Genomic DNA, 15165 nt, shown 5'->3' with positions numbered 1-15165 from the left:
AACCAAATCTCCGGACATCTTTTCTGGAAAGGACCGTAGACAACTTGCAGTTTATTTCTGGCAATGCTATGTGAAAGACTGAGGCAAACCCACAGGCTCACTAGCAGCTGTTTCACGTTGTCTGGCTTAACGAAAAGGCATTGAAAGAAAAAGGTTGTCTGTGGTTTACTTCAGAGAGCGAGAGAGAGCGAGAGAGAGCGAGAGAGAGCACACAAGCACGCACACACGAGGGAGACCACACACAAACGTAAGAGAATACTGGGAAGTTGCACTCGCCCTGCCACCGCACGAGGAAAGTACGACAGGTCCGTGGGTCCCAGAGTTAGAATAAAGAGTTTGGTATTAGCTTGGTCCCATGGATATCAATATCACTTGACAGACTCAAAGCGAAAAGCAAGGCAGAAAAGGTTAAGGGAAACAGAACTCCACGTGTTGCATTCATGCACTCTCTCTCACACCCTCTCTTTCAGGCTTTCTGAAGTCCCAGCAAGGTCAGTTCAAGAAGTTCTCCCATCCAGCATGTAATAGCGATACATTAAACCTATGACCAGTGCTCCGAAGATGGGGATTAGCCACGTTGACCAAAAACTACAGGGAGAAAAAACAAAAACAAACCAAACAACAAAGCAAAAATTACACACAACACAAAACAGAAGAAAGTATCGAGTTAATAATTCATTCAAGATGCTCGTCACTTATTATATGTCTGTTTTCATCTAGGGAACTCTTGGGACCTGTCTCCCATCAGCTAACGGGGCTGGGCAGCTCTGGCAGTCCCCGTGCTCAGTGCTCTGCCCGGCCCCTGCGAGAGGCCCCTGTGCCTGCAAGGGTGGCTTGGTGGCTTACAAAATAGCAGCTGAATTGCTGAAGTTTCCAGCCTGGCACATACAGAAACCAATTTGGGGTTTTTGTTGTTGGTTGTTGTTTTGGGTTTTTTCCTTAAATAAGTCAGACTGTAATTTGTGCTATACAAACAGCTGAGTTGACTCAAGGATGGAAATTGCTACAGCTATCCCACAATAAATCTTCCTCACTCATAAACCAGAGGCCACAGGCTCACCTTCAGCAGCCCCCTTAGCAAGAAAGTTCTGCATCAGCTACGAAAGACTAGGGCCCTGTTCTGGCTGTAAGCACTCCTGGATTTTCACCTAAGTGGGGCTGGCCACAGTAAAGATCCTCCAAAAAAAAAAAAAATTGCACATCACTGTGCTGCATCACCCCACGGCCACCACCCAGATAATCGCTGCAGTGCAAAGGGACTGCAGCCAGAGTTGTGTAGCATGAACACACGGGCCAGAGAATTCAAGCTGCAAAATAGCAGGATTCTGCCCAGAGCGGAGCAGGGGACTTCGCCCCACCGGCTGGGTCCCCACATCCAACAAGGGAGGCGCACGCCCTGGCAGCTAACTCGGCGCACTGCAGTTCGGCAACTTATTTTGGACTAGCTGCCTGCTGGAAGGACAGTGCAGTAATATCCACGGCTTTTTTTCCCTGTCCATCAGAGTTAATATGCAGTTCTTCAAACAAAGGGTCCTAACCCCTCAATTTCTTACTCTTATTTTAAGAAGATACTATACCTTGCTTGGCCTGAGGATGTCATACTTGGATTCTGAAGGAGGAAAGAGGGAGTTAGCAGGGGAAAAAAGAAACATCAGACATGTGCTAATAAGCCTACAAGACTGAACACGCAATTAGGAATACAGAGGAAAAATAACCCTCTCCTCCTCTCCCAAACACCCTCTGTCACAAGTGCAGATGTTTCTGGGGATGCTTGTGCTCATCCTCACCTTCCACATTCCATCATCAATCCAGTCCTCCCACCCAGTCCTCAACTTCACATTGGAACTCACACTCCTCTCAAAAAAAGGTCTTGCTCATTAACTCACAAACCAGCCTGTTTGTTATACATGCTACGGATGATAACCGCACTCTGGCAGGGATAGCCCTTGCACGATGATCCCCTCCCCAAGCCCCTGCCCACGTCCCCGTTTGCTATCCTGCTGGCTGACCACTGAACCATACAACCACAATGTTCTCTTCAGCTCTTCCCTTGCACGCAACCCGTTTCCAAACTTTAATACTTCTCCTCTCATAGAACTCCGAGAACTTAAATACTTTTTCCAGTCAGCCGAAATTCTCGCTTAGGCTTTCATCAAGTCTACTGCCTCTTCCTCGGTGGCTGTTGCTGCTCTCCAGTTGATTCAACACCTACCAGCCAAAAGTCACCTTTCCTGCCCATCCTAAAGAGAATTACCTCCATTCCTCGAGCGCCTTAGTGCTTGCTTTTCTGCCAAAATACATTCAGTGGATGCTAAACATTGACACTCATCCATGAGGAGCTACCTCTGAGCTGCATCACAACAGTATACAACATTTTGTGTGTGCGCGTGTATGTGTGTGGTTCCACCCCTATTTATTTTTACATTGCTAATATCTATCTCTTGCTGCTATTTTTAAATTATACTTGGGCCAGCTTTTAAAACAGATCATAACTCACTGGACTTTCTCCTCAGAAGATAAACTTATTTGAAAAAAATATTTAACTCATATCCAAGGGAGCTACTCAGATTACTACTTATTCCTATGCATGTGATTGTCACATGTCACATTAGGCATGTGATTCTGTTTATGAAACGGAGTTGAACCAAAGAATAAATTTTAAGGTGAATAGATGCGTAATCATGCCATCTCGTGTTATAACTAAGTGTAGGCTTTACCCAGCCTGAGTTATTCTTCCTATGGCTGACTACAGCAAGCAAGCGCTCCCAAGGGCTTCAGTCGCCGCGCTCTCCATTGACAGTTTGCTTCTTGATTCCTGCTACTCCGCAAGCGGCCCTGCTTAGAACAACACCTAACAAAAGCGTTGTTGAAGGCAGAGCTGCACCTGGTCCAAGCCTTCGAGCCAAGCGAGAAGAGAAGCCAGCTGCAAGGCACATGTTTACCTCTCGGATGGGATTCTATTTATTACCTTTCCCTCTCCCCATCCGTTTCAAAGGCATTTTTGCAACACTGTTCCCTGTTCTAATCCAGGAGTACCTGAGTTTTAAGCAACACCAATGATTACCAGGGCAGTTAACAGAAAATTCTTGTTTTACAGCCAACCCCATGGTGGCTGTGCCTGTCTCCTAGCTTGACTGTAACAACACTAACAGTTCAGTGGTCAGGACATCACGAGTAATGCCAAAAAAAAAAAAAAAAAAAGAAAAAAATATGGTCTGTGGCTCAAGGTGTGGAAATAACCTTGCTGATGTCAGGGGAGTGGGGGCACACAAAACCACTTCCAGTTTCACACTGAGGTGACTGCTGAGCTTTAGAACAAAAGCAAAGGTATAATTTGCTTGGAAGATTTATTCATTACCGTAGTTTGTATAAACATAAAGCCACAAGCTCCACAGAGGAGGGGAAGAAAAAAAAAAAGGCGTGTGACAACTTCTTTGTTAATTTTGTGAGCATAATGTCGTTTCCACAGCATTAAATTAAAACGGAAAAATAAAACACTAATAGCTTACCTTAGAACCTTCTTTTTTACGATCATGCTGTCAAGGGAGAAAAAAGAAGAAAAAAAGATAAGCACTGACTTCAAGAGAAACCTGCAGTCTTTACGAGGGAATTGTTCTGTACACAGCACTCATCATAGGGGTAATTGCCTGGACTCCGGTTTATAAAGGAGTCATTCCTTCAGCACCCAAAGGCATGGTCTTCGTAGTAGGCAGGAAGCTGGTGTTTGTGCTGTGCCCCTGTGATCTCTCACCCTCCTGAACTCTAAATTACAAGGCAAGGGGAAGTTATGGTACCACCAGCTACAGAGGGAACTGATTACATTAGCTTCTTTAAGTGCCCTTGATTTAATTGTAGTGAAAAATCTGTTTTGAATGGTGGAAAGAGAAGACTAATTTAGTTTTGCTTCCTCAGCAGAAATCCTGGACAACACAGAGATTCCCTAAAACCCTCACCTACTTACTTATTTCACAAGATGCATCTTGGTGTATGTGTTTAGTGGGTTACACAAAGGAGAGTCATACTTTTACACAGTCCCATCCTGTGTTTGAAAGAGCCAGCTGGTCCTTACCGGGTGGATCTCCCCTACGTAGTACTGCTTGAGCATTTCCCTGGCGTCTGTGGAATGCCCAACATCTTCAAAGCTCTCTGTGGCATCTCTACCAGCTTGTTCGAGCAAAACCTCTTCTCCACCTGGATGCTGGAAGAGAAGACTTCAGTTGAGCAAAGGGCTAGATGCAAAAAAGGTGCCAAGAGTGTCAGCGGCCTTCCTTCCAACCTCTTCTGTTCATCACGGATGCCTCAAACCAACGTCACCAATAAATCTTCCAAAGATTCAATTGTCCAACCTCTCCTTCAGGAATTCACAAAGAACAATGTGTGCGGCACAGCACGGAAAATACTTTGCATAATAAAAAAACCTTCCAAACAGGCGAATCCCCAACATACACAGGGAAGCACAGCTTTGTCCCCCACAGCCAAGCTATCCCTTTTGTGATTCTGTAATGGATTTGGACAAGAAAATAATACAAAAGAACGGATATCCTCATGTAGCTTTTCATGGGCTTCACTGCATAAGGCAGACTCCCTTGCTCGCAGAGGAGCCTCTCCCGCATGATTTTCTCGAGAACTTTCCTGAGGACACTCCACGATGACACTGGCGTTTCTGTCGGTGGCAGATGGTCAGACCAAGCGCTATGAACTGACAACAAACCCAGGTGCAATTCTGTTTTCCTTGATGGGTTGGGCCCTTCTCTAGCACTGTCAATACCATAATTCCAGGAACAGACTGGCAATGGAAAGCGCTAACCGCAAAGCCAGCAAAGTGCAATCTCTTTACAGTGTGAGTGTGAACAAATAGTTCAGTTTATCAGCTAATCCAGTTAAACCAATAAAGCAGTCAAGCTTCTGAGGGCACACACAGGGACTAAGCCAGTTTTCTAGAGCGTCAGGCTACAAGTACTAAATGCGCTAGTTGAGAAGATGAGACTTGTTCACTGCTGCCTGAAATGCCTCTAACTACAAGACTGGAATTGGAGAAGAGAGGTTGGGCTAAATTTCAGATCAAAGGAGTAACACACCTGTTTTTCTCTGTAATATCCTTTTCCTTCCCACAGACACAGAACAGTTGTCATTGCCCCTCTTCCTTCAGCTTGTCTGTTTTTGCTGCCAAAAGCCTAAACATTCCCACTCGGCTATCACACCTCATACCAAACATACTCAGTATGGACACAAAAACAGGCCAGTTGTTTACTCCAGTGAGTTGCTCCAGCCAATTCTGCAATCCTCGTATCAGAGCTCCTTATTCTGAATAAATCCCTTTATTGTCCAGGTGTGTAACAAAATCAACATGGAGCTCTCTCAGCAGCCATGAAGGGCAAAGTCTGCAGTCCTAGGACACGGTTTGGTTAGCAGTCACTTATTAGATTGCCTTAGCTGTAAAACCAAGCGAGGCTCCACTCTACTCATTCCCTCCGTGCCTGGCCACAGGTTTTACTGCCATTTCTCCCACACCAACCCTGAGGCTCACTTGATCTCAGAGGGAGCAGATCAGGGGCTACCCTAGCAGAAAACCCACCCTACAAAACAAAGAAAAGGAAGTGATTACCTGCTGGGATAGCTGTGAATGAGCTCACTACAGGGTTGGATGCACAGCTCTCTTCACGCAAGGGAGTTAACAGGAACACAGCCAGCAGCAAGACCACCCTTCAGATCATTTCTGCGCCCCTTAGGTCCCGCTCTCAGACTTGGCTGCAGTGGTAGGATGTTGTATATTGTCTATGCACAACAACTGCCCAATTTTCAGTTATTTCATATTTCAAGCATGCTTACAAAGATCCACAGAAACTAGAAGATGAAAATCTGGCCATTTACTTTAAGCCTTCCTGAAGAACTCCTTAGGGATCTCTCACCAGAAATTTCATTTCAGATGGAAAACATCAGAACTGAATTTTAAGACGACAACCTTGTTTTCCTAATCATCCACCAAAAAAGGGCAGACAAAAACCTCCAGTAACAGGGAACATGCAGTGGATATTAGCTTTCAGTGGCATCCAATCTTTGCTTGAGAAAAGAAGAATGGTAACGTACAAGAGACAAGAAGAACAGTAAAGTTTAATCCTCGTTACATCTTTGGGTCTGAAGCCTTTTTATACACTTGCTAAATCCACAAGTAAGAAAAATAATTATTTATGCATGCACATCTGTCCTTTGCTGTAATCACCAAGCCAAAAGAAAAAACTTCAAAACATTTTGGCATACTGTATTTCTGAAAGGACTCCCTAGTCTAGACAACCACAACTGCAGCCAGACAATTCTTACCTTGTCATACCCGAGCAAACGTAAAACCAGACTATTTATACAGGAAGTCATTTACTCTACCACAAAACTTCTCAAAGCTACAGCTCCTGCAGGAAAACATGAAAACGAGAAGTGTTGCAAACTGTGAAAAGAAAAAAAAAAAGTATGGTATCAGTATCAGCCAAAAAATGGCCGAAAAATGTCTGGTGCTGAAAAGAAACAGACAAAAACAAACAAGAACAAGAGAGGTGGGCCCAAGCACCAGTCCTCAGAAGTTTTCCTCAACAAGAGTAATAGAACTGGAACCTCCTTGTCACTGGAGCCTTCAGCACACACAATAAAGAAAGTACTTGTTGACAGCGACGTTAATAGCCTCGAAGCACCAGTTCTGGAAGGATATGACCAATGCCACTGAGCAGAGAAAACAGTTTTACAGTGAGAACCCTGTCACTTGGCAGTGAAAGCACAACAGCCATCACCAGTATAAGGCTCCCACCAGAGTCCCTGGCGCAGGTGGGGCAGAAGGGATGCCAGCTTGCTCTTGCCAGAGTCAGGAGATTTTGGAGGGGAGAACACCCAAGTCTTCCTCATGCCCTGCAATATGCACAGCTACAGCAGGTGCTCTCAAAAGCATCATTTTAGTGTGATCTTTGAATCAAGTTCTCCAAATTCCAAACTGGGTCCACAGAAGAACAGCAGAAATAGGGAGTTGTACAACCCCATATACACTCCAAGCTCACTTTAAATGTCACTGATGCTCTGAGGTGGCGAGCAAAGAAAGTCTGCCCTTAATGACTCACTCCCTAATTAGCAGCTCATATAGTCCATCTTCTGTGTTCAGCCAGCAAGGTTGAATTTATTCATGAGACCTCAGAAGATGCTCTATCTGTGTAGCCTTTAGAAGGGACATGGAGCAAGCAAAAAGCAGCAGCAAGTCAGAACCGTAGGCATGCAGCAAAGGCTTCTGAGAGTGCAACACAAACTCATCGCAGAAGGCCAGAGCCTAGAGTCACCTCTTCACAAATTTCAAGCGCCTGTCTGCATACATCTGGCTGGCAACTGCAGTTACAGACCCACTGTAAACTACAAATGAGCTCAGAAGCAACACTAAGCTCTACGACTAATTAGATCGCTGGATCAAGTAAGACACGAGATCATCAGGTTGAGGAAGGATGCAAAAGCTTTCATTCCTAGCCCCCAATATTAGTGAAGTAAGCCAGGAAGAGTATTACTGTGCAATAGTAATGCACCAGTAATGTACAGGCCAGGAAACAAGGACAAGCAGCCACCTAGGTAAATGGTGTTTGTCAACTACACATCCTCCAAAGCTTGTTTTAAGACACAGAACAGGTTTCCCTGAAAACATCTCTGCAAAGCTGGAGCAAGTCAGCATGAGCAAAAACAGATCTCTCACATTCCTCCTTCTCCCTCACAGAGTTCTGGTTTCAGATACACCAGAGTATGCAGAAGTTAAATGCGGAAAGACAAAGAAGGGTATTCAACATTGGTTTCTTACTGCTGGTGCAGTAAGGAGGTAAGAATCTAAAAACTTGCTGCTGCTTTGGTGTAAGCGATCATCTGATACTTCCCTCCTCTTTACTTTCATCTCAATGATAATGCTCTTAACTACCTGCTCTTCCGAGCACAGACCCTACCTTAGCTATACACTTGCCTGGAAAGAGTGTAACTTCTGTTAGAACCGTATGATTTTAAAGAGGAGCTGTCAGTAGTAGCCTATCTTCTTCTTTTGAGACATAGTTTGAAAACATTGTACTTGAAACCCACTGACCAATTTATTCAGTTAGAGCTGTCACAACCCAGGCTCATGCCACTTGGAAACCACTTCAAATAGATTTCTAGTCACACTTATCACAAGTGTCAGAAGCAGCAGCACATGCCAAGACACAAAGCTGTGGTGGCTGCTGTGTCTTGTGGACTCAGATAACAGACAAAAGGGTATACTGAAGAAACATGTGTCTCCAAACAATTCTAGTCGTGTAAAAATGGAGATAAACCATGTGCCTCTATCATAAGAATGCTTGTGAAAATAAGTCTACTACAGATTGTGCGCAAGTTAAAAGGCACAGATTTTAATACCAGTGTGGCGAGGGCCTAAGCGTGAGCAGGTCCAGACCTCAGAGAGCCTGTCAGGGAGGTCCATCTGCCTTCCTCCGCTTCCTCACTCATCATTCACACCTACCTGAGCAGCCAGCCCATATTGCTCTAGCCATAGTCTACACTTGCTTTTCTAGACTACTGTAATCAGGAGTAATAACAGGTATTCTGGTGGTCCAGTTATTTAGATTTGGGAGAAAATCATACTATCACTATAAGGCTATTTCCAATTCGAAATAACCACACTTCATTTCAGGCACTTACAGGCTTTCCGAAGCACAAGAGATTGCAGTCTCTCAGAAACATCTATGAAATTTCAGTTGCTGTCTTTGCACATCTCCTGCATTTTGTTCACGTTTTTATTATTCAGTAGAATTCTGCTATGTGGGAAGTGTCTTAATTGTTATGCCTATTACACAGTAAATAACAAAGTAAACTGGAAGCTTAAACTGATCTATGCTTCAAACAACATACAGATTTTGAGTTAGCTAGCTAATGGCTACCTGCTGTACCTAGTTTGCAGGAATCGCAAAGCAAAATTCGTAGCAGCAAGGCTTCTTTGAGATTACGCAATCACTCCAAGGTAACGCTGCAGTGGAATTCAGCAACCCTGTTCAAATAATCTGTGACCAAAGGCCAGAAAAGGCAACAATTAGACACTGCTTCAGTGACTGCACAGGATCAAGGGGAAATATTACCCACTGAAACCCTGATAGCTGCAGTTACGGCAACTCAGAGCTCTAAAGCAGAACAGTTTATCAGAAAACTGTAACTTTTAAACAGGACAAACACTCCTGGTTCTGATCAGCTACACATTGTTCCGCATCACTTGACTGATTACAGTGGGGTAACAGATATAAAGTGTAAATTAGGCCTTGATCTAGGTTTACAAGTTTCACTGTGGCAGCAAGGGGTGTACATAGAAGAATGTTGTATCAGCCATGCTGGCACAGTGAAGAGAGTAGCCTTATTCTTCTTCCTTTCTCTAGTCCACGTAGATCTTTTTCATGTCAGAAAAACACAAATAGGATAGAGGGGTTGGAAAGGGCAATGTGAAATATTATCTCAGGATAACATTCAGGGCACCACTAAACCTGGCTTGCTGCGAGGGAGTGAAGCATTTTTCTGGGCTCATTTGTAACACCGAAGGTGTCCCCGGGAGCATGTCCCAGATGCTGTCTTATGCAGAGAATGCCGAGATGAAGACTGTGACCACCACGCAGTGTCCATGCTCTGAAGCACAGCGTCATTCACACTGGGGTAAGTATCTTGAAAACGTTTTTCTAACTCTTAAGTCTGAAAAGCAGTAAGCAGCAACCATAATTGGAACACAGAGGCAAGCATAAGACAAGGCATGCAGTTTCTGCAAGTACTGTCCCAACCTCCAGCTGGTTTTGGCTATTTAGCATTTTGTTATTTAGAAACCAGCGGTGAACTGCTTTTCCATGTTTTTGCCCAGTCTTCCCCTGAATCTACTTAACCTTCTTGCATCTGCAGCAACCTTTGACAAAGGAGTTCCACTGGTCTGCTCCCTGTTGCATGAAAAAACACCATTTGTTTGTTTTGAACCTGGTTCCAGACAGCTTCTTTGATGTCCCCTGGTTCTTGTAGTAGTGTTTTAGATGCAGGCAAGCATGATAGATTTCAGAAGCTAGTGGAGTAACAAACATTCTTCAAAACACACCCACCACCCTGCCTGTTTCATTTGGTCAGCAGAGGTAGCTGGGCCCACAGCTTTGTATTCCACTGCGCTCTCAGGAATCTGACAGATGCCAGACAACAAATTTGGCCTAGTGCCGGGGAACCCAAGCATTGGAGGGGGCGTGCATGTAGAAGGAGGCAGTCAGCTGCTCAAAAAATCCTCACATACCAGTTGGAAGACTCCTGGTCTTGTGAACTGACCCTGGAACAGGAATCCCAGTACCTTAATTCTACTCATAGCTCCACTATTTAAGATCTTCCTGAGTTAGACTCACACTCACTATGATCGTCTTCTCCTTCCCACCCCAACAATAAGCTCTCTACAGTACAGTTTGCATCTTCTTGTAGATGCATATGACTAAATATGCAAGCAGTCCCTCACCTCAGCCAGACCTGGGGGTTCTCCTATGAAACAAACAGCTGAGCAGCATTCCTCATGCCACTGCTGCTCCATAGCACCAGGCCGCCACGCTTCCACCAGGCACCATCCCACTGTCCCACATACTTTTCTTTCCAGTATACTGGCTGCCTAGAGTCTCTCTCAAGTATCAAAGACCCAAGAACAGCAGCTGCTCAGCAGGCAGCTTTTCAGATCCTGCATCTGACACAGAGGTGTCTGTAAACAGTGCTGGAGTACCAACAGTAGACACTGGTGAGCAAAGCAGAGAGGAGCCGGAATCCATTTATGGTCCTGCAAAAGCAAGGGTTTTTTTCATGATAAAAGCTATAAACAGTGCAGAACTGGTTACGGCAAAGGCCAGCTCAAGCCACCGCAGTAAAAGACACTCCATAATTTGTTCACTGAAATACCTTAGCGGCTTTCTTAAAATAAACGCTGGGGGGAAGACTCAAAGCACAAGTCAGATTCTGAATGAAGTGTTATGATGCTGGATCCAATGAACCAAATAGATTGTGTCCCCCTTTATAAACAAATACCAAAAGCTACACAGAAAGCCACTGCCTCCAGCTGTCAGGCCACCGTAAAAAAGGTGCCAGGTTATCATTGTCTCCTCCTATCTGCTAAGCCTCTACACCTCACCAAGGTAGCTTTGTCATTATCTGTTATGTGACTACACAGCAGATGTGCTTTAATAATTTCCTGGAGGAAAATCAGAGTTCAAGCAAAACCAACAAGCAGCAACATGTGCGCTTTCAGTGAAACGCTCTTAAAGCTGATTCAGAATAACTTTCGTACATTATCCTGTAGATGCAACAAAGGGTTTGGTGTTAAGATGGGATAAGATAACTTTGAAATTTTGTTGCCATTTCTTCCCAGTCTGCTTTCAGCTCCAACACTAATTCTGCTCTCAACCTTCTCAAAAACAGAAGTCAAAAGCATCGAGCCTAGAAACAATTTTTGTCCCGACATCCAAGAAAATTGGAGATTACGCAGCAGAGACTGCATCGCTTCCAAATCACTCGTGCACGGTCACCTCTGGGAGGGCAGTAGTGCGGCAGATGCTCACCTACTGAATCACCATTACTTTCTTCTTTTTAAGTTCTGGGGTGCCCCTGGAGACAGCAAATTTAAAATACTAATCTAGCCCAATACTGTTTACCCTGCCAGACCAGAAGTGAAGAAATGCGGCTTGAGGGGAGCTGTGCCTCCCATGTAAGGCATGCCTGAACAGGTTTCCTAGGAAAACAGAAGTTGACTCAAACGAGTTGAAGCACAGCCCCTGCCCTCGGCTGGCCTTTGCCAACACGACCTGCCACCACTCTCACGTATCTTGCAGGCATCTCTGAGCAGAGGCAGGAGCTGTCCTGGGCATATAAAGGGCACAGGCGGCCAAGAGACCGGCGGGTCTCCCGTGGCCCCTCCTCAGGGTTTGTGGACCCCTCCTTCGGGCAGTGCTGGGCCGCGGAGGCCCCCCACCCCGGGGCCTACTCGCTCCCCCCCCCTTCCCCTTACAGGCCCCCCGGGATCTCTGCCCGCCATGACACCCCTCCCGCCCCCTCTACTCTTGCCCCCTAGTCCCCCTCCCTCACTCCCAGGCCCTCCCCTTCCCTCTCAGCCCTTCACGCCCTCCTCAGACCCACTCCTCCCTCCCTCAGTCCCCCAGGCCCTGTCCTTCCCCCCCACCGGCCCCTGAGGGGAGGGCCGGGACCCCGCCCCGCCCGGCCTCACCTCCTCCAGGAAGCGGGTGACATCGTAGACGCGCCCGTGGATAACCAGCCAGGCCTCGCGGCTGGAGTTCCGCTTCCCCACCTCTTCCAGCGTGAAGACGGGCCCGGCCGCCTCCTCCGCCGCCGTGCAGCCCCCAGCCTCCGTGCGCTCCCCGGGCTCCATGCTGGCCGCCGGCAGCTTCGCGGAACGACAGGCTTGGCCCGCGGCAGCCACCGTAGCGATGGCGGACGCCCCCGCCCGCCACCTATAGCTAACGGCCCGCGGCAGCTCCCGGCCGAGTCCGCCGGCCAATGAGGAGCGAGCGGCACGGGCGGTGGGGCCACTGCTGGCGCCGGCTGCAGCCAATGGGAGGGCGCATTGCCGAGGGTTGGCCAATAGAGAGCGGCCAGAGCAACAGGGCGGGAAGGCGCCGGGCCTCGCCTCGCCTCGCCTCAGGCGGCGAGACTCTTGGCCCGGCCCTGCCGGCGCGGCGCCCCCGGGCCCGGCTCCCCCGGGGCGCTGCTGCCCCACGGCGCCTGGGCCGCCGGAGAGCGGGGTGCCCGTCAGTGTCCTCCCCGGGGCAGTGCCCGGTGTCAGAGCCTGGCCTCTGGTAACTCTCCCCGTCCGGCCTGTTGGGCGGGTGAGGGGGAATTCTCCTGTGGAAACCGGGATCGCCTGGGAAGCGCCTGTTCCTGTCAGGGACCGTCCGAGCTCGCCCGACCTCCTGCGGCGGGAGCTCCCAGAGCCTGCAACAGGCCGCCTCGGGGTTGTCTCTGGTAGCAGACGCGGTTGGAAGGACTGCATGGCGCTGCCGAGAGAGCAGTGCAAGCCGTCTGCAGTGGGTGAAGGGACAGGGAGTCTCGGGTAGTGGCCGTTTCATCAGGAAAGCGTACTGGATGTATGCTGGCAAGAATGATTTGTTAGGGTCCCTTGGCTTTGCTCTAGCGCACCTTTGGTGAGCTTTCAATTTCACTGCCAACCGGAGCAGCTTTTTCACTGCTCCTTTCGTTTTGATTCTTTCTGCCCATATATAAAAATAGATGGCCACCTTGCAGATTTTTAAATTGAGGCAGTGGAGGTACGGCACACCTCTAAGTGCTGCATTTTTTATCAGTTTCTAAAGGAAAGTGCTCACATGTAGATCGGATGTGAGTCACCTGGTCAGTTCTCTCTTCCCTGGCAGCCACACTGAGCCAGTTTAGGGACAGAGAGACTGTTTGGAAGCTCAGAAACCTGAGTAACTTGTAAGCCTGATGGTTTTCATTCATGAACTCGCATTCATGTCTGTGGACTTTATTTTCTTACACTTGCAGTACAGGTATAATGCTGGACAGTGGACTGTTTGTTTTAACATAACTGCTGAGAAGGCAGAAATGCCCTGTGTTGTAAGAAGTGCTAATACTATTACCAACACTGGCTAAAGAGTAAAAGTATATGCAAAAAGAATTTGGGCAAGCTAATGTCTGTGCAGTTGGGACTTTAAAAGGAGCTCAAGTGAAGTAGGTACCTGTACCTGGCTTGCTGCTAAGCTGGGATCTCTGTGGAAATGAGACATACCTAATGGCACAATCTGGGAGATTTATCAGCTTGAAGACATTATCCTAACTAACCATGCTCTCTGTCCACATCCACTTCATTACAAAGGCAGCTCCCTGAAGACCACAGGTTGTATGTCAAACAAATTTTCTAGGTCACTCTCTGGTAAGAAAGAAGAGTATCTGTTATTACTGGAGAGAAAGAAATCATTCCAGTGGTGCCTGCCAACCATAGTCTCTAATCCAATTACTGCTGTAATGCACAACCTTTGCAAATGGCTGAAATTCTGGGCTGAGACCTGGCATGGCAGCTGTTTTTCATACACTGGCTTATCCTGGCCTTGTTCTGCTGGTTTTGTGCAAGGAAATGGGGATCAAGGTGCAATCAAAGTAGTAAGGAAATAAAGCCACTGTACGAGGTAAAGAATAAAGTGTGGGGAGAGAAGGCATTCAAGTCAGATCAGTCTCATTTGTGTAGGATTCAAATCCGTCTCCTGCTGTCAGTGTGTTCTCTGTCTTAGGAAGTAAGCTGTACATCCGGATATACGACAGCAGTAGTTGAATTTCCCTGAATGTTTCATGTCCTTTGGTACCTGGTGTGCTGGTGACTTCTCCTCAAGTTGCTCCTTAAGAGGCTTGGTTCTCCTAGCTGTAGCAAAGAGGGTTTGCAAGGATATCGCTGCTTGCCTTCATAAGTGTGTTTACTGCCTTGTGCTTCCCAGCCAGCTTGTACTCTTTCATCAGAACTCTCACCCGTATTCTGCTGGCACAGCAAACTGGGGTTTCTGCTTCTCTGAAAGCCTGGTAGGTAGCACGTGGTTGCACACGCTGCCTTTGCTATATTGCTCTGGTGAATTGTAGCTTTTGTGTGGCCACCCTCTAAATTAAACTCTATGTTACTTTACGACATTTGAGACAGCCATAAAGCTAGACTATTTCTCTGTCTCTCGGTGCTTTCATCTATGATAGCTTTTTTTTTTTTTAACTGAGGCAAGGCATGTACACTTGAAGTCCTCCTTTTAAATACACACTCATTCCCTGCTGTTGCCCAATAAAGTCTGCAGTGACTTCTTCCAAGCCAAATGTCAGAACCAGTGCTCTGTCTGTACATGCTTTGGCTATGCAAACAGCTGCTAAAGTCACGCTGTTCTCGAAATCCTTGGCCTCCTTTCCCTCTCTAGCTTTGTTGCAGGCTGGAGGGCACAGACCTCATAGCTTCCTCTCCATCTATTTCACAGCAATACAGATATTTCATCTGTAAACACAAATTCAGGTATCTTCTCTATTTGGGCAAGTCCATACATTTACTTAACCAGATATTTGTATATTGTTAAAGTCTCAGCCTGTTCTGAAACTTCTTCAGTTGCCTAATCAATAGCTCAGTCTCAACATAGCTTAAATATTGAGCTG

General features: G+C 46.8%; 1 protein-coding gene across 1 annotated transcript; it reads right to left on the bottom strand.

The window, feature by feature from the left end:
* Positions 1-365: 365 nt before the first annotated feature.
* Positions 366-12497, bottom strand: CYB5B (cytochrome b5 type B). The gene is made up of 5 exons (XM_082005899.1): positions 12242-12497; positions 4070-4198; positions 3510-3536; positions 1578-1609; positions 366-588 (listed from the first exon to the last, which is right to left on the bottom strand). Exons 1-5 carry the CDS (start codon positions 12401-12403, stop codon positions 498-500), a joined length of 441 nt encoding a protein of 146 aa, XP_081862025.1. The 5' UTR covers positions 12404-12497; the 3' UTR covers positions 366-497.
* Positions 12498-15165: the final 2668 nt, after the last annotated feature.

Source organism: Phaethon aethereus, assembly GCF_964289735.1.
Source record: "Phaethon aethereus genome assembly, chromosome: 13".
Taxonomy (NCBI): Eukaryota; Metazoa; Chordata; class Aves; order Phaethontiformes; family Phaethontidae; genus Phaethon; species Phaethon aethereus.
This window is presented reverse-complemented; position numbering and strand designations above follow the sequence as displayed.

Excerpts from the sequence above, each read along its gene's own strand:
- CYB5B (XM_082005899.1), bottom strand. The coding sequence starts at position 12,403 with ATGGAGCCCGGGGAGCGCACGGAGGCTGGGGGCTGCACGGCGGCGGAG. Across the intron at positions 3,537-4,069 it reads ACGTAGGGGAGATCCACCCG|CATGATCGTAAAAAAGAAGG; the intron begins GTAAGGACCAGC and ends CTCCCTTGACAG. Across the intron at positions 1,610-3,509 it reads GTAAAAAAGAAGGTTCTAAG|AATCCAAGTATGACATCCTC; the intron begins GTAAGCTATTAG and ends TTCCTCCTTCAG.